The sequence below is a fragment of the Trachurus japonicus genome, chromosome 11 (genome assembly GCF_045865225.1).
Source record: "Trachurus japonicus isolate A0001 chromosome 11, Traja_1.0".
Lineage (NCBI taxonomy): Eukaryota > Metazoa > Chordata > Actinopteri > Carangiformes > Carangidae > Trachurus > Trachurus japonicus.
In genome coordinates, this window is record NC_140917.1 from 21,720,597 (window position 1) to 21,740,639 (window position 20,043).

Here is a 20,043-nt window from a genome sequence, read left to right on the forward strand (position 1 = left end):
TGACTCCATACGATCTATACACTCTTCCCTCTGTGAGGGAGGTCGCTTGAGGACATTTGATTTTCATGTTGTCAGTTCTCTGCCTTGTTTTCAGGACAGTGAGCGAACATTTCCTTAACTTAAATAGATGAACGTTTTTATAGTAAGCTCAGCTGTATGTTGGAAGAGAGATTATTTTAAAATACACGGCCTGGAAGTCTGTCCCTCCGTCTGTTGCTACCCACTTCCCCTTTTGTGTCTGTGTGATAACTGCAGTGTGTGTGTGTGTGTGTGTGAATGTTGTGTATGTGTCTCGACCCTCAGCTGTGTTTATGAGATTTATGTTTCTTGTGTTTCTTCTTCTTTTTGTCCTCTCTGTCACGACTGTGGTCGTGGCGCCTCCTCTTGGATTTACATTCACTACTGCTGCTGCTGCTGCTGTCGCTCTCCGACTCCTTCCTCTCCCTCTTCCCCTTTTTCTTCGTCTTCTTCTCCTGCAGGATAAACGAACGGAAAGATAGTTTTGTTGTGCGTGCGAATATAGGGAACAATCACGATGAAGAGATATGTGAAAAAAAAACAAACAAGCAGTGGTTTAATACTTCAGACACTTCTCATGAAATCTTGTAAACGCAAGCAGCCACAGCCCCGGACGGTCACACAGACATGTGACTGGTTGCATCAGGTCGAGGAACTGGAATAAACGAGGAAGTGAGAGCAACGATTGGGCATCAACTGTCACAACTCACCTTCTTTTTCTTCTTCTTTTTGTCTGAGTCTTGCCTCGGTGCAACGGTGGCGCTCTGCTGCTGCTGCTGCCGTGGCTCTTCGTCGTCCTCTTCAGGCACAAGAGCGTACTGCAAGCCCGGAGCGGAGAAACAGTCCTTTGTAAAGTGACCTGAAAAAAGGATTCATTAATTTATTGATATAGAAATGTAATCTCTGTATTTTGTTCTTTCAAGATATGTTTGTTGTTGTTGTACCTTTGCAGCCGCACTTTGAACATGTTGTGTTGAGCACAGCCTCCAGTGTGATCCTGTTGCCAGTCTGGTCTCTAAACTGCCTCCGTCGCCTCGCATCCTGCCTACGATCACACAGAGGTGATATTAGCACACAGCTGTCTTTGCACAGACCCCCCCCCCATATATATATATAATACAACTATAAGGACTTACTCTGCATTGACATTGTTGGGGTCCAAGTCCCGCCCTGTTCCCTGATTGACAGCTTTCATTGAGAAGGACAGTTTCACCTTGTCACCCCGAATCTGGCAAATGGAGGACAGAGCTGTAGTCGTCCTGTTCTGTCATGTTTAACATACAGTACTCTTTGTGTGTGTGTGTGTGTATGGGGTTACCTCTCTTCCAATGACTTTAATCCACACCTGCTCCCCCACATCGACGATCTCTGAGGCATTCTCCACCCGTGAAGCTGACATCTCACTAACATGCACCAGGCCTGCGTGTGCAAAGAAATAGAGATTTAAGATGTACATACATTTCAAAGGATTAAGAAGCAGTAATGAAACGATGAAACTAGAGCCTCATTGCAGATATCTTGGTGTTGAAACTGAGGTACAGAAAAGCTGAAGATGAAATTTGAAACAGCAGTTTGAAGCAGCAGTTGTTGTCCACCAAAGGGTAGTGACAGGTGTCCAAATGTGAAACGAACCCAGCAGCCTCTCTGACTACAAATTAGAGCCAGGTGCGAGCAAATAGTTTCACACATTTCAAACATTTTTGTTGCATTTTTCAGGGCGTGACGAATGTAGAACTCATTCTCAGCTCCAAGGAGCAGGTGCTGAGTTTTTTGTAAGCTTTGCACAGTTCGCCCTCCAGTGGTGAAAATGAGGAGCTGGTCTGCAGCTTCGGATAATTTTATGAAAAAATGTGAAGTGTAGCTACAGACTTGAGGCAATCCAGTCCTTCAATCTGTTGCTCTTCTCAGCAACCCTCGCTACTCTTTACCTTTCTACATACACGGATCTCTCTCAAAGGGAGGTCACAATGACTAGAAAAAAGTAAAGTGGGTTAAAATGGGCTCTTCCTCAACACCTGTAACATGTTATCTATTATCTATCTACAAATTACAGGATGCTGGCGCTGCCACTCAAAGTAAGAAAACATAACAAAAAAGTTTTACCAACATCAATCAGAGAAGGAATTCTGTGGAAATACTTAAATCTTCCTCTAGTAGCAACATGTGCTTTAGTTGACTTGCAGTCTCTCCTCCTCACTCTGGCTGAGACGTCACTGTCACACATTGACTCAAACACTACGCACTAGAATTTGGAAATAAAGACATTACTGTATCCTCTGCATTCACTCTGCATTACATTTTACCTCACCACCACCGGTGTGAATGAATAATGGTTTCTATAAAGCACTTTGGGTGTTGGGAAAAGCACTATATAAATGTAAGTCATTATTATTATTTCACCCTGCAGTGGTTTTACCTGGCAGTGGATGGAGGTGCTGACCTAGCATTGTTTTGCCACTGCACGTTCCTCATTTAAACTGTTTTCTTATCAATTTCACTATTGTAGTCGATGTCATTGTATTAACTCTTTGCATACTCTGCAATATTGTACTAATACACTTTTTACATTCTTATTGTGTCACCAATCAAGCTTTTGCTACTTACTCTTTCTTCTCTTTTTCACTGCTGTATTTCCTCTAATTATTGTAATTCATTGCAGACATTTTGTTTCTGTAAGTGGCTCGTATGACTGACCTTCCTTCTTGTATCCTGGCAGTCGGACAAAAGCTCCATAGGTTTGCACAGAGACAACCTCTCCTTTGGCGATGCTGAACAGAGGTGGCAGACCTTCCAGTCCGGCAGGCTCTGGTGGTGGACCGTCACTGTCAGACATCGTCTCAGTGGCAGCAGACCACAGGTATCAATAAGTGGATCTAGAGGACCGAATAATGAAACATATTAAATTACTTGTAGTATCTCAAAATGGGAAAACTGTTATTGAATTACATAACATAAAATATACCAACACTTCAAAATTAAGTTAATGAGTGTTATGTGGCAAGAATAATTTCTAACTTAAAATCTATACAATGAATGCATTTAGAAAACAGAATCTGAGATTATGATTATTTGGTATATACCGTAAGATGATTCCTCCCAGTCTCTTTGAGCTCATAAGCTCTTAAAAAAGGTACATTTTCACAGTGACCTCTTAAAGCCAAATAATACTATGAGGAACAGCATTAAATAAGATTAAATAGGGTTTGGAACTAAAATGGTTTATTGAGACCACTGAACCTGGTTACAAAGTCATCCTTACTGCTCACTCCAGCTATATTTATCACAAGAATCAAAAAGGTTGGAGACAAATGGTTTCAAAAATGCTTTCATGCCTTTTTTTCCCCCGCATGACTTTTGTGATGAGCTTGTTTGGTTGTAAATGCAGGGGTGTATGTTTGAATAGAAGACACAAATGTGGTGAGTATAGTGACCTCCTGGCCTGAAACCTGAAAAGCATTTTTTTTTTTCTAAACTTAACTTACACAATAAACTCCATGTGAATTACTGCATATGAAAAACTGTCTAATCACTCCTCCGAGCTGCTGCTAAGTGCTCTCGCATTAGGATCAAATACAGCTGGACTGGATTTATACTCGAGCTTCACAGAGTAAACAGAGTCTGCAGAAGGATAAAAAACAAACTGTACCAACTTCACATCTGCTGTAACAAAGTGAATGCGAGTAAACAACAGCAGTTAGCTGCTAACGTTAGCATTATATTCATTATCACGCTAAACGTGTTTAAACCGGCAACACTTTTTACGCATGTTATTCGGCCCGTGCATCAAATATAAACACCATTTTGTGAAAGGAAATTCAATGTCTGTAACTGAACAAATATTATTAAAATAGAAATATTGCTACCTTTCGATTTAGCGGAGCTGGTTCCGTTCACATCCGGTTTAGAGCAGGTTTGACAACAAGAAAAGTAACCAATCAGCGCAGTCGTTACTAGCAAAGCGACCAATCAGCATCGTCGGCGACCCGCTCAGCCAATCACAGGCCTCATAGCTGCCGGAAGTGCTCCCTCTCTCTTCTTCGTCGGTGTTTCGCCGCTCGACGTCCCTCTACGAAAGACGTCCGTCCATTTTTTAGTGAAATAAAGCGTTAAAATTTCACGTTTTCGCTGTTTCTTGACCTGCAACCGAGGATGATTGAGCCCAAGAAGAGACCGGCGGACATGGCGGTGGTTCCCGTCGGCGTGAAGCGGCCGCGGACGGAGCTGGTGGCGGCGGCTCAGTCTCAGCAACTCGTGGCGATGGTAACGGAGAAGTAGCTACACAGCGGTGTGAGCGGAGGTGTCCTCTGTGTAGACAAAATGTTAGAGGCGACCAAAACAAACACCTTGTTGTTGTTATAAGTGCACGACTTGCTCTGAAGTGCAATAACTGGACTAAATGGGTGTTTTATGTATACACGGTGCTACATTTCCGGCCCCACAGATAACTGGGATGAATAGCCTCAGCGCAAAAGCAACCCTGTGTTTACTTCACCTTCAGTCCTTTGCAGAAGACCGGGCAGTCACAGTTTCATAGTTCTCATACAATGATTTTTTTTTCAGCCATTGAACATCTATTTTACATTTGTATCATAAAACGTCACACACTAAAATACTGTGGCCACTAATTTTTAGTTTCATTGACAGCCAAAACTGTTGTATAGTGGTACACAATGGATCATTTAGGATTGGTTCACACGACCGAAACTTCAGGCACAACCTCTATATTTGTGTCCTTGCTTCTTCCTACTCCTTTTCAACCATGCAAAGTTGTATTTACTAAAGTACTTTAAATGTGTTAGCTATTACTCACATGTTTGAAATAAAGCCTTCATTCATTCATTCATTCATTCATTCATTCATTCATTCATTCATTCATTCATTCATTCCTGCAGGGTCCTCCACGAAGCTCCAGCCTGCAGGCTCCCATCATGCTGATGTCTGGCCATGAGGGTGAAGTCTACTGCTGCAAGTTTCATCCCAATGGAGCCACACTGGCCTCCTCGGGATTTGATAGACTCATATGTAAGTTATTAACAATTACTTTTCTCCAAACATCCAACAAACGCTACAGTTTTTACACATTCCTGTTAAATTTGGTTCTTTGGTTCTAATTTGCTGTAGTGATGTGGAACGTGTATGGAGATTGTGACAATTACGCCACACTGAAGGGCCATAGTGGAGCAGTGATGGAGCTGCATTACAACACAGATGGCAGGTAGGAACAATCATTCAGGAAACAAAACAGCATAAGTGCAAACTGTTTGAAGACAGAAATCAGAATGAAACATGGTTAAAGCTGCCAGAATAGTTCATATTGGTATAAAGCAAACATAAAGCAAACATGACAGATAATTCTACTGTATGTAATTGATGAAGATCAACTCCTATTTCCCATTTGTTAAAGTTTACTGTTGTGTTTTTTTATTCGCCGCGTGTTTCAGTGTGCTGTTTTCAGCCAGCACAGACAAGACTGTAGGTGTGTGGGACAGTGAAACCGGCGAGAGGGTCAAGCGTCTGAAGGGCCACACCTCCTTCGTTAACACCTGCTACCCGGCCCGCAGAGGGCCCCAGCTCGTCTGCACCGGCAGTGATGATGGGACAGTAAAGGTGAGATAGTACAACCAATTAGTTTAAATTTAAATGAACTTAATCTGAAAGTTTTTGTTAATTTAACATTGGCCGCAATAATAGGCCAGATCTCGTACTTGGGGAGTTGTCAGCCAGGTTCATGAGCTGATCCAGATTCTTTCTCTGTATGTGTTTGTCTTAACAACAGCTGTGGGACGTCCGTAAGAAGGGGGCAATCCACACTTTCCAGAACACCTATCAGGTACTGGCTGTCACCTTCAACGACACCAGTGACCAGATCCTGTCAGGAGGCATCGACAATGACATCAAGGTACTTGTTGGGCGTTTGCTGAGATCCTGGAAATGAAACACTTGCACATACTGTAAATGTTATTTAACTTATACAACACAATCACAAGTTAATCCCCAACAATAAACTCACCATGATAATTAATGATATGAGAAAGCTTTGGAGCGTCGTCATGCATATATACCAATATGAGTGAATCCTGTTGCTAGTATCAGTTTTTCTGTTTATCCTTATTATTAATTATTATCAATAATGCAGCCTATTACTGAAGTATTTTACTCCAGAAGTGCAGATAGTTACTGGAGAGGAATGGCATAAATATGCATAGGTTGTCCATGTGTGTTTTTGGGTGCAGATGTTGTTTGGCATGAGGCTGCTGACTGTGAAACACAATCCAGTCAAATGAAATTTAACATCAATATCCAACAAGAGACATTTATTTTGCCCTTTTATTATAGTAATAAAAAAGGAAATCAACAGAGATAAACTATAAAAGATAACAGAAGAAGCTGTTCATTGCTGCCCTCGGTTGCTGTGTCGTATGTCATCTCTTACTGTCTGTTTGTATTTCCATTTATTCATCCTCACTGAGCAGAAATTCCCCTCCTCCAATCCAAGAAATACCACAGTTATGACCGTATAAGTACATTTTTAAAGAAAGATTACTGTGTTACTGTCACACTTTTCAAACCCAATTAGATCACACCAAGCATCAGTGCTGGTAGATTATGTTGCAGCTTGCTAGGAACGGCCATGGATATCAAAATCTGTGACAGCGGATAATAGAGAAGAAGAATTGCTTAAATCTTCTAGTTTTTATGTTTCAGTATTCTGCATCTGTACATCTGCTGAGGGAGATGAGTAGGGTTGTTTAGTATGCAGTGTATCTTATGGAAAATAGGTAATTATAAAGCTGCAGACTTTTAATTTGCACTTGAAGAAACGCGCTGCATTCTAAATAATGTATTAAAATCCATCATCTAGGTTATTGTCAGTGTGCTGCAGAGCTGCCTCCCTCAGGTGCCACTACGCCCATAAAACAGTGAATGCACTGCTTCTTTTATTTCTCTCATGCATCTTTTACAATCGCATCATTGTTTTTGTGCGTCGCTCTGTTACCTACTCTTGGTTTCCATCCCTGCGCCTCTGTGATTTTGTAGCTGCCATGTTGTGTTACAGTGTCTGTGTGTGTGAGACCATCAAACCGCTGGCTTTATCCTCTGAATATGAATTTGTATCTACCGATGAGACATCAGCTCAAGCCTCTTCTTGGCTCTGTGCATCCAGGTCTGTGTGTTTACATCTGCAAAAGCAGTTTCAGGAGCTGTTGTTTGTCTTGAGCAGGTGTGGGACCTGAGACAGAACAAGCTGATCTACAATATGCACGGCCACGGTGACTCAGTAACTGGGCTTTCACTGAGCTCTGAGGGATCCTACCTGCTCTCCAACTCCATGGACAACACAGGTACAGGACATGTGTATAAGAAATGTCCGTTTTTAATATAACTCTCAGTTCTTTGTTACTGGATGTGTCATTTGACCTTTGTCTGTGTCTCTGTGCAGTGCGCATCTGGGACGTTCGACCATTCGCGCCCAAGGAGAGATGTGTGAAGATTTTCCAGGGCAATGTCCACAACTTTGAAAAGGTAACATGAATAACTTTGCAGCCCTCTTTCTTTTTCCAGGGCACATGAAGTGTGCTTGCACATAAGGGATTAAAACAGTGCTACTTTCCTCTGTCGAACACATCGTGTGTGTTTGAGAAAATACAGCAGGGAGTAAATTCATCCTCTCATCCAGCAGTGACAGTCTATAACCTTGTACATGAATGAGTTACAACACAATCCCACTGGCGCTGGTGTGTGACATTTACATCCAACCTCTCCTGCTTCTCTCATCAGTCTCTGCTGTGCTTTCTAGGAAAGGAAATCCCATCATTCATATAATTATAGCAACAGTGGCTCATGTGTACAATTGCTGTGTCATGTTGCCAATGCCGCATCTGAACTGTCTGTTGCTGTTGTTGTTGCAGAATTTGCTGAGGTGCTCTTGGTCTACTGATGGCAGCAAGATAGCAGCAGGCTCAGCTGACAGGTGAGAGGAAACCACACACACTTATACACACATTCACATATACACAGATAGAGCTCACTAAAACATACAAGCAGCTTGAAATCAACTGTGGCTACAAAAAATAACTTAAACAACTAATAATTTGGTATCACATAAAAACAATTCCCATGAAATCTTACCAGTGCAGCAATGCACTCAGTTACATCATGTTTCTAACTGGGTTTGGTCATGTAGGTAATGTCCACCAATGCTTTCTTCTAATGTCATTTCCCAGCCTTTTAGCTGTAATCTGTGCTGTCTCATATGTCTACACTCTGTGGGCCTCTCTGTTAGCGCAGCCACATCTCAGCTGTTTGTGGCCACTCCGCTCGCCCATGGACTTTAAACCCACAAAGGGCCGAGGCCTGTGGGTAATGGTGTTCATTAAAGGCAGCTCAAAACATAAATATTAAAAGAACCAGTAATATAATCACCCTTAGATGAATTGAATGAACTAATTGGTCCTGTGTTAAGTAAGGTTTGATTCCAGGGTCGGATTTTTAGTTATTCACATTTCTACAAATTAAATTTTAGTCGAATGATTTTGACTTCTGAAAAACAACATTTCAGTTTTGCATTTCTTGAACCACAAGCAGCATAATGAAAACAAAATCAGTACAAAAACCATTGTGTTTCACATGTCTCGGCTTTGTGTTGACTTTGTCTGTATTTACAGATTTGTGTACATATGGGACACCACATCCCGTCGAATCCTGTACAAGCTGCCTGGCCACGCAGGCTCTGTCAATGAAGTGGCCTTCCACCCAGAGGAGCCTATAGGTGAGTCAAACAACTGCGTTAGTCTCAGATTTCAAGCTATAATACCTGTCAGGAGATATGCGGAGACTGGGGGAACAGGTTTTTTTTTTTTTTAGACACTGCAGGGGAGATCATTTTCACGTTCATGTAATTTTGCCTCATTTTTTGAAACACGAGATTTCACTTCATGTTGTTTTGACCACCTCAAGCTTAGCTGCAAAAATATGAATAAAAATAACAATTTAATCATCTCCTTCTCTCTCCACAGTGCTGTCCGGCTCCAGTGATAAACGGCTCTACATGGGAGAAATTCAGTAGGGTGTTAATGTGTGGAAACTTGGATGAGTATGTGTGAGACTGTGTGTGAGACTGTGTGTGCGTGTGTTAGCGTGTTAGTGTGTGTGTGTGTGTTTTGTAAGTGAGGGTCCTGCATTGAAAGCAGCATTAGGAGTCTCTGTAATTTCATGTGCTACAGAAACAGCCTCAGGACATGTGTTTAAAGTTTATTACGCTCGGTCACAACAACCTCGACAACATGTTTTTTTTATTCTGATTTGTTTCTTTTTAATAAACTTCAACATTCTGTAAAACATTGTCAGAGTCTTTTGTCCTTTTGACTCATGCTAGTTTCACGTGCAGCCTGCGGCTGGTTTCATCCACTGGTGCTGAAATAAGCAAAGAAATAAGTTTGAACCCTGTGATCTGGTTATGTAAAGATACAAGATATTTCAAATAATCGATCCACTATATTTTCAGGAAAAAACGTTTAAGGGCATTACATTTTCTCACAGTGGTATGAATGAGTTACTGTGAGAGGGACGGGTTAGAAAGGTGACATACATGATCATTTTGTAAAATCCACTCTCAGAGTTTAAAATAATCAGCGGCATATGGAAAGAAGTTGAACTTTGACATGAGCCCTGAGGCAATCCCTGAGCTACCTTCTGTAGAATCTAAATGTTTTTAATGTGAATATTAAGTTTATTGAGCTGTTTTTCAGATCCCTCACATTATGTTCTGAGCCTCCAAGTTATTTGTCAATTATGGAGATTTAAATGTGCCGAAGTGGTGGGGAGCAGACTTCCTTTTGTGATACTTTTAGACAACTGATCACAAAATGAAATCAATTTTATTTAGTCTAGAACATCATCCCCTCCAGGAGTCTGACATCCTCTTGAGAGAGAGATATTGGTTTTTGAGGGTGAATTAAGTGGAAAAACTTTTAATTCATTCTAAATTCAATAAATGTAACTTATGAACTGCCTCAAGCTTTCCCACACAACCTAGTTATGGTTTCCCACATTTAATCTTATCCTTATTTTCAATTGGTACAGTTTTCTAATATGCTTTATACATCAGTTGATAGAGTGTAGTTAACATACTAGTATTAGATAATATCTTATTACTGATGTATTGTTTAATTGTTTCATTTTCTGTCTGTCTGAAATATTTTAGTAGACAGTAAATAGATGAATGAAACTATTAATTTAAAGGAGTTATTACGTTTTCTCAGAGTAGGCCTACTTGATTTTTTTTTTTTTTTTTTACTGAAAATACCTGTATAAAATGTTTTGAACTCTTTTCCCCCTTGAAGTTCATAAGGTTTTATCAACCCTTGGATTGGTCCCTGCATAAATGAATTAGGTCAGTTTATTCAACACTTTAATGTTAATGAATTGTGACTCAACATTTTACTGAGTTCAAATTGAATAAAATTGGATAAATAAAATAAAGTATACGTGGACTAATCAGAGCAGACAGCAGTTATGGTGTAGTAGTTAATCAGCCAGAGGCACAGCAGAGAGATGATGATCCATAGGAGTTGTTGTTGTTGTTGTTGTTGTTGTAGTGAACTGGTTTTATTCTCCATTGATTGTCATATGGCCTGGTGATAACCGTCTCTGCGGTCCTTATCTCCTGCTCCATCAGTGAAAGCTGACTTTACTTATGTGAAGCTCCCTGCTCGTGGTAAGAGCAGCCGAGGTTAAACATGGCTGTTAATTGGGTTTTTCCGCTGTGAATAAGCACCGCGGGCCGGGGAGACGAGCAGCAGCCCCGCGGGCCGCCGCCGCGCTCTCCCCGGCCTGAACCCTCTCCCTCTCCCCGGTGCTGCTGGGCGGCGGTAACAGACTTTATTATTATTTTGGGCTGTCTGTCTGAGCCTCCTCCGTTTCTTTTGTGCTCCTTCGGAACGCCTCGCGGGGCTGCCGCTCGGCCGCGCGCACGCACGCACTCACGCACGCGGGTCTTCTGCAGCTCCATGCAGCTCCTCCTCGAGGGGGTCGCGGTGACTGAGAGCCCCCACCCCCCTCGTCTCTCTCTCTCTCTCTCTCTCTCTCTCTCTCTCTCCCTCTCTCCCTCTCCCCCCGGCTCCTCCTGCGCCCGCCCCGGCACCGATTGTTGACAAAAGACGCCGCTGGACGGAGCGACGGACCCAGATCGAGCCCCGGTACCGGTGAGCAGACCGACCGTTAACTGACTTCTTTCTCTGAACAGCTCGAGGAGGAGGAGGTAGAGGAGGAGGAGGACGAGGAGGACTCTTCCGCTCCTAGAAAACCGTGAGTCACAACGGGCTGCTTTGTGTCCGTAGCGGGTCCTCGCCTGTAGCCGTCGTTAGCCGTAGTAGCGCTGCGGGGTCGGGTCGCCCCCCCTCCCCCCTCCCGCCCTCCGCCCCCGTGTGATCCGGTATCATATGATGCTCATTTCTGTCTGTGGCCTGGGGCTCGTTATGACAGCTCTCCGTCTCTCTTTGTGCCTTTGTGTGTCCCCGCTCCGGAAGGTGTGGCCGAGGTGATCCGGTTGTCGGTGGTGGTGGTGGTCGGACCGCAGCGGGCCGGTGTGAAGTGGACGCCCCCCCCCCTCCACACCTCCTCCCCGGTCCCCGCTCCCCTCTCTCTCTCTCTCTCTCTCACTCCTGAAAACCACTCGCGACTGGTATTTACCGACAAAACCAGCGGCCAAGATGGGTCAGTCGGTGTGAGTGGAAGAGCCAGACCAGCGTTGCAGGAGGAGGAGGAGGAGGAGGAGGAGGAGGCGGCCTTGGGCAGGTCTATCCAGCCGGGAATGGTGTGAGCTGAGCGGCCAGGCATTCTGGATCTGACCGGGGACCCGTCCTTCCCCCGGAGCCTCCGCGGCCCCAAGCCGCGTCCTGAGCCCTCCAAGATGGGGAAGTGCGACGGCAGATGCACGCTGCTGGTGATATGTTCACTGCAGTTGGTGAGTATGTGTGTATGTTTTTGTTTATGTGAATGTGTATGTTTATATGTGTGTATGCGTGCGTGCGTGCGTGCGTGAGTGCGTGTACGCGCGCGGCCAAGACTCCCTCTCTTACTCACTCACCATGAAGATATAATTAGAGCAGCGTGCTACAGACCCGCACATTGTAATCAGACATTTTTGTCCAGCTCCTCTGTACAGTCACACTAAAAAAGCTCTGGGCTGCAGCTGCTGGGGTGCCATGCCACATTACAGGCCAGGGTGTGTGTGTGTGTGTGTGTGTGTGTGTGTGTGTCTTTGAAGCAGAGGGAGCAGGGCAAGGGGGGCGCTTTGGTGTCAGGGTGGTCTGCGTGTCTGTAGAGAGAGGGGTGATAGCCCCATTCTGGCAAAACCATGTGAATGTTAAGCACAAGAGGGACAAGGAGGCCCTGTTCACCATCTGGTCTCCATTCTGGAGTTAAAGTTAGCTGTTCCTTGTGCCCACAAATAGCTTGAGACTATTCCCTATAAAATGTAATAAGTGTGTAATACGAGACAGTAATATCTATTCCTGTAGTGAGCATGATGCAGGCATGGGCCGCCGCAGCAGCAGCAGTGTGAGGCCATTGTTTGCCAGGCTGATAAGTGTTGTTGTGTAGCAGGGGGATTCGGCCCATAGATTCTCATTAGTTTGGGGGAGCTTTTAGGGGGTGCTCCTCTCTTACAGTCACTGGACTGGCTGGTGCTCCAGGCAGTTACCATGGAAACAACTGCGGCAGACCTGTGCATGTATGTGTGTCCCTGTCGCTCTGTGTGTATGTGTGTGTGTGTGTGTGATTTCTAGAGTGTTGTGTTTTTACATGTGTATTTGCATATATCTTCATTTATGAGAGTTTGTATGTGTGTGGATTACCTCTAATGTGTATGTGTGTTCATGCGACCCCTCCTCCTCCTCCTCCTCCTCCGTCTCCCCCTCCTCCACCCTGTCCCCTAGGTGGCAGCCCTCCAGAGGCAGGTGTTTGATTTTCTGGGTTACCAGTGGGCTCCCATCCTGGCCAACTTCCTGCACATCATGGCCGTCATCTTGGGCATGTTCGGCACCGTGCAGTTTCGCTTCAGATACCTCATCTTTGTGAGTGAACTCCTCACCTTTGCACGATGTTGCAGCTCCTCTCAAGACCCTGTGTGGTGTAGTTACCGTCTGATCTCCCTGTGTGTTTGGCAGTATGCAGTATGGCTGGTCCTCTGGGTGGGCTGGAACTCCTTCATCATCTGTTTCTACCTGGAGGTTGGGAACCTGTCTCAGGTGAGCTCTGCTTATACTCGTCATTGTGTGGGATCCCTTCTTAAAGAGGAACTATGCAGGATTTTTAGCTTAACTATGCTACATTTTTACCTTAATTGAACAGCTATTGAGTAATTGTGATGGTTAAATAAATGACATATAACTTGTTACAAGGGAGAATGGAGGCTTTCTGCCTTCCACTTAGCATCTCTAACCGGTAATCTCTTGTTTATGACAGATAATACTACATAAATATAGACGTTATAACATTGTATATGATATATAACGTTATGTACCGCTCTACTGATTGATTTCTCGCCGGCTTGATTTTAATCAAATGCACTTGGACAGGAGGAGGGTTAGCAAAACAGCAGAAAAGCAACTGGACTTGCATAGTTCCCCTTTAACTTGAGCATTCGCTGTAATTAGAAACACTCCTTTCATTAGTGCTGGAATTATCAGTTGCCTGGTTGACAAAAAAATGAATTGACAACAATTGAGATAAGGCTGGTCACATTTTATGAACACAATATATTAAAATGATTTACAGAAAATTGATGAGCAACTTCTCTGATGATTTATCATAAGAGGAACTATTAGTGAGTTTTGCTGTTGTTACATAGCATATCATAAACACAGGTTTACCTACCAGTCTCCAGAGGTGGGAATCAACACTGCTATTTAGTTTACTCTTGTTTTTCTTCTATTTCCGTTGCGTCTTTTCTTCCATTGACGTTAGCATGCTAAGCAGCTAGTTCCGGCCCAGCTGGTCCGCCTCGTCACTTTCTGATACTGAGTCACTTTACTGTCATGTCTGCCCTGAAGACGTACCACTGCTCATTCAGTGTATTATAACCTCTTGTATAATACATTTATGGATGACTGAAGATGTCAGTAAGCGACCGCCACTACCACCCACGTTGACTAAAAATCACACCAAGAACCAGAGAAAAAACGTACATATAGCACCTTTAAAGTGATTTAAACATGCCCAAAAATGTCTTTCTTTCATTGACAAATTTGAACGTTTTTTTTTTTGTTTTTTTATAGGCCTCTATAATACTCAATATCTATGTTTGTTTGAATTAGGTTGGACAAATCAAGATATCTATAGACATCATCTTGGTGCTACTCTAGGGACATTTTTGACTAAATTATTAAATTACATGATACTACATTCATACATGTTGTGACAGTTAAATAAAATGTGTTTTTTCTCCTTAGGTTATATCAGTTAAATTAGTTTTAAAGGCCTAACGATATAAAATATTGAAATAATTCATATAAAAAAAAACTTAAAAGGAATACAGTAGGTCCTATGCTGTCTTGAGGTATCCCTTCAGATTTACTTAATGGCCCTTTGGTGACGAGCATTTTTCAATATTTTCTTACAGTTTGTCGACGAACCAATGAACTGATGATTTGAAAACGGAGGAATCTGCTTTGTTGCAGCTCTTCTCTGACAAACGTGTGTGTGTTTGTGTTTCACAGGACAGGGATTTTCTCATGACGTTCAACACATCCCTCCATCGCTCATGGTGGATGGAGCATGGTCCTGGTTGCCTGGTAACGCCTGTGCTAGACTCTCATATGGCCCCTGATGACCACCATGTCATCACTGTCTCCGGGTGTCTGCTCGATTACCAGTACATCGAGGTGTTGAGTTCAGCCATTCAGATCCTGTTGGCTGTAAGTATCTAACACCTCAACACGTGATCGTACTGTGTCTTTCACAGTTTTAACATTTTAGGAACACTGCGAGAACTTGCAACAACAACAATCTTATTTTTTGACCTTGTTATTTATCTTTAACAGCTCTTTGGCTTCGTGTACGCCTGCTACGTGAGCAAAGTCTTCCAGGATGACGAGGACAGCTGTGAGTGCTTTTCTAAAACCCTCCTCTAGAGCCTGGTCCAGCACTTTAGTTTACTTGTGTCTCACTGTGGAGAGGGCTGCCGTGTTAGCGATCCATGGCTGTTGGTGCGAGTGCTGTGAGCTCATTGTTTTCTCCTGCCTGAGTCATGATGAACAGAATCGCCACGGAGGATTCCCTCTGGGGGATCTTAGCGCTCCATCTGCGGGGAGCGTTAGAGATGTCTGCCGGAGTATTCCCACCGTCAGAGTGTCCGTCTGTCTGCTTGCTAGTGCTTGACTGTCAGCCTGGGTGTGCCATCTGTGTGTCTGAATGATTCTTCTTATCCTCACGTGCCTCTCGTGAATGTTTTTACTCTCACTTAGTGGAGGAAATGAAGTCTCATGGTTACAACATGACAGCATGAGTTTGAAGTGCACGCGGTGTCAGTAATGTGTTAACAGCACGCTGAGTCAGGATTAACTACAAGTCACAACATACACCAGCTAACCACAGCATTAAAATAGGTAATGGCGAGGGTAAGTTGTGGCTGTGTCAGTGAATCATTTGGCTCTGTCAAACCACAAAGCCGGGGGAAAATAATTTACCGATCAGCCACACGGTTAAAACCAGTTTCCTGCTTTAATGTTTAATGGCCGAGCCATGCAGCGGTAATGAGGAAATCACAATGACATGTAATCTCATCACTTTTTATTGGTGTATTGATTTATAAGCTGATGAATAATTGGTTTTTGAGGATCTAGATCAGTATTGATATTTGAGAGTTTTAACTAACTAATACTTGCACTGGGTTATTGTATTAGATGCGTTACAGCTAAGCAAATTGCAGATAAGACATTTTCAGTCGGCACCACATGTTGATCCCAATTAATTGAGAAACATTACAACAATGTATCGACACAGAAGCAGTGAGAAAGATGAGGCACTGGCCCACCTCTGTACATTTGGGTGTCACAGTGAGTTTATAGTGTTATAAAGGTATATAAAACTAGTATGACACCAACTTGAAATACTACACTTTGTAAAAAAAATAGAGCGAGAGAGACAGAAACTTTCAGGGACAGGGACTGATGTCATCTCTTGTTCTTCTCTCCTTTTGAAGTTGATTTCATCGGTGGTTTTGACTCTTACGGCTACCAGCCTCCTCAGAAGTCCTCTCATCTTCAACTGCAGCCTCTTTACACGTGAGTTACAGAAATATCTCCCTTCAAATTCCTGCTCCTTCTTACAGGAGGTACTCTGGTCATTTAGTATTACATTTCCATAAAGGTGGGAGACTCGCAAGAGACAGAAAATAAAATATAGTCAGAATTGATGCTGAAATATTCAGGCTTTTAGCCTTTAGTGTGGGTCAAGCTACAAAAACGCTGAATCCTACATTTACATAAATGCTTACTTGATTTAAATCCTGCACTCCCACTTTTAAACCGATTTTCAACAAACTTTTGACAAACTGATTTTGCAGGCTTGGCGCTACAATTACAAGCGCCCTTTCATGCAGTTATATCAATCAAAGTGCCCCCTACTGTAACATTGATATCTGATATGCCTTGATCTCTTCCCCTCTGCATCCCAGGGCTGGTTAATCGTTGGTAGCGCCCCCTTCAGGCCAAACCCTGTCGGCGTCACTGTGGATGGAAATCGGCGGTCGCCTTGATTACACTCACTCTGTGTGTCACAGTTTACCCGAGGAATGGACTTAACCCCACCCAGAGGGAGAGACGTCTGTCTGTGTGTGTGTGTGTGTGTGTGTGTGTGTGTCTGTGAGTGAGTGAGTGTGTGTGTGTGTGTGTGTGTGTGTGTGTATCAGAGAACGAGTACGAAATACAGCCCTGATTAGAATGTACAGAGCTCAGGGAAGAACCAGCATGCCAGGTGGTGTGGTACGATGAAGGAGAAGCAGGAGGCGGGGGAGAGGAGATACAGAGAACAAGAGCTGGGGACACCTCTGTCAAATCACCGAGGACACACTTCACTAAACTGCCAGCTCTCAACACTCCCACAAGTGTGCGTGTATGTGTGTGTGTAATGTGTGTGTGACTGCGTAACTCCACAGGACTAGACGGTGCTTTGTGGTTGCACCCTGGACTCTTACCACTCAGTGCCCTTGTGAGTTTTGTTTTTTTGGGGGGTGCTTGCGTCTGTATGTGTATGAGGTGTGTCGGGGTGGGGATGTGGGTGGGATCTCATTAAAAAAAAAAGAGGCACGGCTCGTACCTGTTGTCGTTTTAGAATGTGGTGATGTCAAACTAGAGCAGTCTTATGATTCCCGTTCCCAAAGCCATCTCTCCCCCCCTGTGCCGTTAAACTGTTGACATTCAAGCATTTTATGTTTCAGCCGGGACCTGATGAGGTACTAGAGTAGAGCTGGTGGGGTGGAAAAGGGTGAACTGCTTAAAGGACCAACCTGGCAATTATTTTAGAATATAGTTCAATGCAAAAAAAAAGAAAATCCAATGAAAAGTCTTAAATCAACAATCAGCTTTTGCTCGTCTCTCGATACCTTTCAACTTTCACCGTTTGTTTGTGTCTCTCAGTATCCAGACTAAATAATTTACTTAATATCCAGACTAAATAATTTACTTAAAAAGTTTTGAGCAATACCACTCAAAAAGCAGTGAACAGTGCAGATTCTTAGGGAGTATTTCACGTTGTGGATGACTGGATGTGACCATATCCACAGTGATTGTGGGATCTTCTCAAAATTGTAAGAAGGAACATGTAACTTACAACAATGTGGCTCCCTGATATGTAGTAATAGTTTTAGAGAGATGTTACGCCAAAAACAGACTATAATCACTTGTCGGATCATGTCACTACTGATTTTGGTCTTTTTATTGGATTTAAATCTAGACAGTAAAATGAAGAGTATCACCACACTTGTCCCTTTCGTATCAGGGATACCACAAAAATCAAGTCAAATGTTCAGCGCTAGAATATTTAGTTTTTCAGGAAACAGCCTCAGCCTCCTGTACATGTACATGATACTGTTCATTAGGGACACAGATGGCTTTGGGATCAGGCATTAGTGTGTCTATGGGGGGGCAGTGGGGATACTGTGCATGTAAATAACCAGCCAATGATTGTTTTGTTGGTTACATTTAGAAAAGGGGGGTTGCATTAGGGGGTGGGTGGGACCGGGGGAACACGTCAGAGTTTTTCTTCATACCTCTTTCTCTTGTTCTCTCTTTTTGGATATCCTCGCGCTGCCATCTTTTTAATCCACCTCCAGTTAGTTCTCCCCATCATCTGGCTTACTAACTACATACACCCCTGCAGCTCATTCGCTGATCTCCACTGGACCGTGGCAATAAAGGACAGGAGGATATGTTGTGAACATACACGGTGACATGTTCAGAGTAGTTTTTGTAGCTGGGATGGGAGACAGGAAGAGGGAAGGAGGGGGACAGGTATGAGGTGAAGACCTTATCGGGTGTTTGAAATAATAAAAATACACTTTCTACATTAACAATGACTTGTGTTGTCATCTGTAGACTCGCATTCGTCCCACGGAGAGTGACTCCATCTCTAATAAATTGAGTGCTTTCATTCCTCGTTTTGATTACATTACATTAATATTTGGATTATGAGGCACAGAATTACATTTTTTGCCAGATTATTTTAGTAGATTATTCAAGTGATGCACTCTGGTGAGCTGATATTGCACAATGAGGATTTGATTTGTGAAAACAATGTGATACACTTTCAGACAACATTACAAAAATAGCACTTTGATAGTCATAGAAGGAATGACTTCATTTTGAGTTCATTTTAAGGGTAAATCAACAGTCTACAATGAAGATTTGATTGTCAGAGTTATTTCATAGATAATCCACTATAACAAAACTAGCGCTGTGTTACTGTTACTTACTGCTTTCTTTATTTTAGTATTTTGTAAATTAAATGTGCACTAGTAACTAAATGTTGTATAATCAAAGACAGAACCCCATTGTTATTTAGCCTGGTGCCAAATGTCAGTTCTATGGAGGACTGCTATCTCAACCTAACACCCACACAAGTTGATGATATTGTTGATAATGCTGCAGCATCACTGCACACAACACTTGACACTGTTGCTGCTCTGAAAACAAAGGTAGTGAGTCAGAGGAGATGAGCTCCAGGATACAACTCACAAACTCACACTAAAGCATACTTAATGACAGCTGGAGAGGAACTAGTGGTGTTTAGCTCAGTTGGTAGATTTAGTTTAGTTTAATAAGTTTATTTGTATCAGGGACAGTGTACAAAATAACTTTAGTCTCGAAATGAGAAGAGATGCCTTGTACCGGATTTAGTTTACTAGCTACTTTCCATCCGTAGTCCCTGGGCAGGTTAGCACCCACCCCATGTGTTGAGGCTATAGTCCTCACTGCTGGCGACCCCGGTTCGAATCCCGCGTCGAGCAGCCCTATCCTGCGTATCACCCCCCCCCCCAAAAAAAGCCCCAAACAATATACTTTAAAAAAAAGAAGATTAAAGTACATCCTAGACTATACAACATGTTGATCCACTGGGGTTAAATCATCAGATAGATTCCTGTTTGTTCATGTTAACGATGACTGTAACACACTGCACAGAAGAAATTAGTCATGGTGTTCCACAGGGGTCTATGCTAGGACCAATACCTTTGCACCCTGTAAATACTTCCTTTAGGTATTATTAAGAGGTATCACATAGTTTCCCATTGTTACACAGATGACACGGAACTGTATCTATCTGAAGCCAGAGGAGACGAATCAGCCAGTCAAACTTCAAACTTCTGCCATGTCTTAAAGATATAAAAGCCTGAGGACCAGCAATTATTTTATACTAAATTCAGACAAAACTGAAGCTTCTATACCTTAACACCTCACTCTACCAACATAACTGACCTTGGCCTCCTGTGTTATATTATGCAGCAGTGTAGTAATTTTTGACTGGTAC

The 20,043-nt window shown here is 43.0% G+C and overlaps 3 protein-coding genes across 4 annotated transcripts; 2 read left to right on the plus strand and 1 right to left on the minus strand.

Annotated features, from left to right (window-relative positions):
* Positions 1 to 82: 82 nt before the first annotated feature.
* Positions 83 to 4,040, minus strand: zcchc17 (zinc finger, CCHC domain containing 17). The gene is made up of 7 exons (XM_085791797.1): positions 3,882 to 4,040; positions 2,713 to 2,891; positions 1,337 to 1,437; positions 1,155 to 1,246; positions 963 to 1,063; positions 729 to 877; positions 83 to 473 (listed from the first exon to the last, which is right to left on the minus strand). The coding sequence occupies exons 2-7, from the start codon at positions 2,849 to 2,851 to the stop codon at positions 300 to 302; spliced, it is 756 nt and encodes a 251-aa protein (XP_085647923.1). The 5' UTR covers positions 2,852 to 2,891; positions 3,882 to 4,040; the 3' UTR covers positions 83 to 299.
* An 11-nt stretch (positions 4,041 to 4,051) lies between these two features.
* Positions 4,052 to 9,357, plus strand: snrnp40 (small nuclear ribonucleoprotein 40 (U5)). The gene is made up of 10 exons (XM_085791796.1): positions 4,052 to 4,278; positions 4,911 to 5,040; positions 5,140 to 5,233; positions 5,460 to 5,625; positions 5,795 to 5,917; positions 7,241 to 7,361; positions 7,460 to 7,542; positions 7,929 to 7,990; positions 8,685 to 8,788; positions 9,036 to 9,357. Exons 1-10 carry the CDS (start codon positions 4,168 to 4,170, stop codon positions 9,083 to 9,085), a joined length of 1,044 nt encoding a protein of 347 aa, XP_085647922.1. The 5' UTR covers positions 4,052 to 4,167; the 3' UTR covers positions 9,086 to 9,357.
* Positions 9,358 to 11,122: 1,765 nt separating this feature from the next.
* nkain1 (sodium/potassium transporting ATPase interacting 1) lies at positions 11,123 to 18,592 on the plus strand. 2 transcript variants are annotated; one of them, XM_085791798.1, is made up of 8 exons: positions 11,123 to 11,222; positions 11,547 to 11,983; positions 12,957 to 13,094; positions 13,188 to 13,268; positions 14,739 to 14,936; positions 15,063 to 15,123; positions 16,223 to 16,304; positions 16,697 to 18,592. In XM_085791798.1, exons 2-8 carry the CDS (start codon positions 11,930 to 11,932, stop codon positions 16,704 to 16,706), a joined length of 624 nt encoding a protein of 207 aa, XP_085647924.1. In that variant the 5' UTR covers positions 11,123 to 11,222; positions 11,547 to 11,929; the 3' UTR covers positions 16,707 to 18,592. The 2 variants fall into 2 exon arrangements, with proteins under 2 accessions (XP_085647924.1, XP_085647925.1); XM_085791799.1 differs by having other exon boundaries at positions 11,146 to 11,325.
* The last annotated feature ends 1,451 nt before the right edge of the window (positions 18,593 to 20,043 follow it).

Bases quoted from the DNA above. Each gene is read 5' to 3' on its own strand.
- snrnp40 (XM_085791796.1), top strand. From the start codon at position 4,168: ATGATTGAGCCCAAGAAGAGACCGGCGGACATGGCGGTGGTTCCCGTC. The intron at 5,234-5,459 runs GTAGGAACAATC...CGCGTGTTTCAG, and splicing joins CATTACAACACAGATGGCAG to TGTGCTGTTTTCAGCCAGCA. The intron at 5,626-5,794 runs GTGAGATAGTAC...TCTTAACAACAG, and splicing joins GTGATGATGGGACAGTAAAG to CTGTGGGACGTCCGTAAGAA.
- nkain1 (XM_085791798.1), top strand. From the start codon at position 11,930: ATGGGGAAGTGCGACGGCAGATGCACGCTGCTGGTGATATGTTCACTG. The intron at 13,095-13,187 runs GTGAGTGAACTC...TGTGTTTGGCAG, and splicing joins GCTTCAGATACCTCATCTTT to TATGCAGTATGGCTGGTCCT. The intron at 15,124-16,222 runs GTGAGTGCTTTT...CTCCTTTTGAAG, and splicing joins CCAGGATGACGAGGACAGCT to TTGATTTCATCGGTGGTTTT.
- zcchc17 (XM_085791797.1), bottom strand. From the start codon at position 2,851: ATGTCTGACAGTGACGGTCCACCACCAGAGCCTGCCGGACTGGAAGGT. The intron at 1,247-1,336 runs GTAACCCCATAC...TCCATTTGCCAG, and splicing joins TTAAAGTCATTGGAAGAGAG to ATTCGGGGTGACAAGGTGAA. The intron at 1,064-1,154 runs GTAAGTCCTTAT...GTGTGATCGTAG, and splicing joins CCCAACAATGTCAATGCAGA to GCAGGATGCGAGGCGACGGA.